A 1711-nucleotide genomic window follows, 5' to 3' on the forward strand; every position below is an offset into this window, starting at 1 on the left:
TATTTGTTGTGTGTGCAAGTACTTTGCTTGGATTGTTTGCCTTTGTTTTATGTGAATCTTGTGATATTTGTCTATGTTGTTTGTGCAGTGGTCTTGCATTTATTTTACATATGAAACTTGCTTCCTTTCCCCTTATAAATCCAAATTTGTGATAATATGCCATGTTATTTGTCGATATAGTCCGCTAAGCTAAAGGGAATGCACGATGCCAAGAAACAGGAATTCACGACAAAATGATAATCAAGCAACATATGAAGAAGATTACGACACTGAGCTTATGTGGATTTATCTAGCGCTTGAGAATGCAGTGGCCGAACAACATGTCCCGGGCAACATTCCTTGTAGAACCTCAAGTCTACAAGGCAGACATTACATAGAGGAAGTTCTTGCCAATGACACAAGGTGTTACGAGAATTTCAGGATGAACCCTCACGTATTTCATAACTTGTGCGATACGCTAAGGGCAAACTATGGAATCAAAAATTCCAGGAAAGGTATGACCGTCGAGGAGATGGTTAGCATGTTCTTACTGGTAGTTGGACATAGTACGCGCTTCGCTGTGGTTGCCGAACGATTTCAGCATTCTAAGGAGACGGTGTCACGGGTCATCAAGTTAATAGTTCGAGGAATTCATTCATTGTCACCAACGTACATAAGACGGATGAACGTTGATGTGCAGCCTGAAATTCAGAGATGTCGAAAATGGTACCCATTCTTTAAGGTATTTTTCGTATATCTGAGAAATTAAAATGGCAATTAATTTTTTCATTTATACTATAATTCGTATTCTTTTCATTATTACTGTAGAATTGCTTTGGAGCAATCGATGGAACCCATGTGGCTGCTTGTGTTCCTTCATCGGTGAGAGGCACGTATCGCAATCGAAATAATGAGATTACGCAAAATGTTCTCGTCGCTTATTCACATGACATGATGTTCACACATGTCGTGACTGGATGGGAGGGTTCGGCTCACGACTTGAGACTTTTGTCCGATGCCGCTACATTGCAATCATTCCCCGCACCATATGGTGGTAAGTTGTTCTTGCTCTCATATCGCATGTTCCTTGTCAATCGCATATGTATTTTCATATTTACATTCAACAATTGTTATATATTAGATCTACATTTGTGCTTGCAGAACAGTATTACGTAGTTGATGCGGGATTCCCCAATATTCCCGGTTATATGGCTCCTTACAAAGGGCAAATGTATCACCGCTGTGACTTTAATGATGACACCCCACCAACGATGGAGAAAGAGTTATTCAATCAGCGCCATGCATCGTTCGTAATATTATTGAGCAGTGTTTTGGGGTGCTGAAGAACAGATTTGCCATACTACGGTCAATGCCAAATTACGGCTCGGTTTGCCAAGGACAAATTACTCTTACATGCTTCGTGTTGCACAATTTCATTCGGCTTAATAATTATCATGATAGATTATTCGAAGAGTATGGAAATGCATGGCAATATTACGATGAATTCCGAAATCCTCCTCATCTAATTGGAGATCGGGTTGATGTAAACATGAGAAGCAGGAAAATGGATGCATCACGTAACCGTATTGCAAATGCAATATGGCAAGCGGAAACAAGAGGAAGTCGGTAATATTCGAATGAATGGATGGTGTAGATAATTGATTATAATGGGATTGTATGTTTTAATAAGATATGGGGCCTACCAGTTTGACTTTGAGAAAGTGTGTTTTGT

General features: G+C 39.7%; 1 protein-coding gene across 1 annotated transcript; it reads left to right on the top strand.

Moving 5' to 3' along the window:
- Positions 1-205: 205 nt before the first annotated feature.
- Positions 206-1322, top strand: LOC116211013 (protein ALP1-like). The gene is made up of 3 exons (XM_031545199.1): positions 206-721; positions 808-1033; positions 1141-1322. The coding sequence occupies exons 1-3, from the start codon at positions 206-208 to the stop codon at positions 1320-1322; spliced, it is 924 nt and encodes a 307-aa protein (XP_031401059.1).
- The last annotated feature ends 389 nt before the right edge of the window (positions 1323-1711 follow it).

Source organism: Punica granatum, chromosome 6, assembly GCF_007655135.1.
Source record: "Punica granatum isolate Tunisia-2019 chromosome 6, ASM765513v2, whole genome shotgun sequence".
Lineage (NCBI taxonomy): Eukaryota > Viridiplantae > Streptophyta > Magnoliopsida > Myrtales > Lythraceae > Punica > Punica granatum.

What these genes read in the sequence shown, in the direction of transcription:
- LOC116211013 (XM_031545199.1), top strand. Translation starts at nt 206, where the DNA reads ATGCCAAGAAACAGGAATTCACGACAAAATGATAATCAAGCAACATAT. An exon ending in AATGGTACCCATTCTTTAAG is followed by an intron (nt 722 to 807) that starts GTATTTTTCGTA and finishes TTATTACTGTAG; the next exon opens with AATTGCTTTGGAGCAATCGA. An exon ending in ATTCCCCGCACCATATGGTG is followed by an intron (nt 1,034 to 1,140) that starts GTAAGTTGTTCT and finishes TTGTGCTTGCAG; the next exon opens with AACAGTATTACGTAGTTGAT.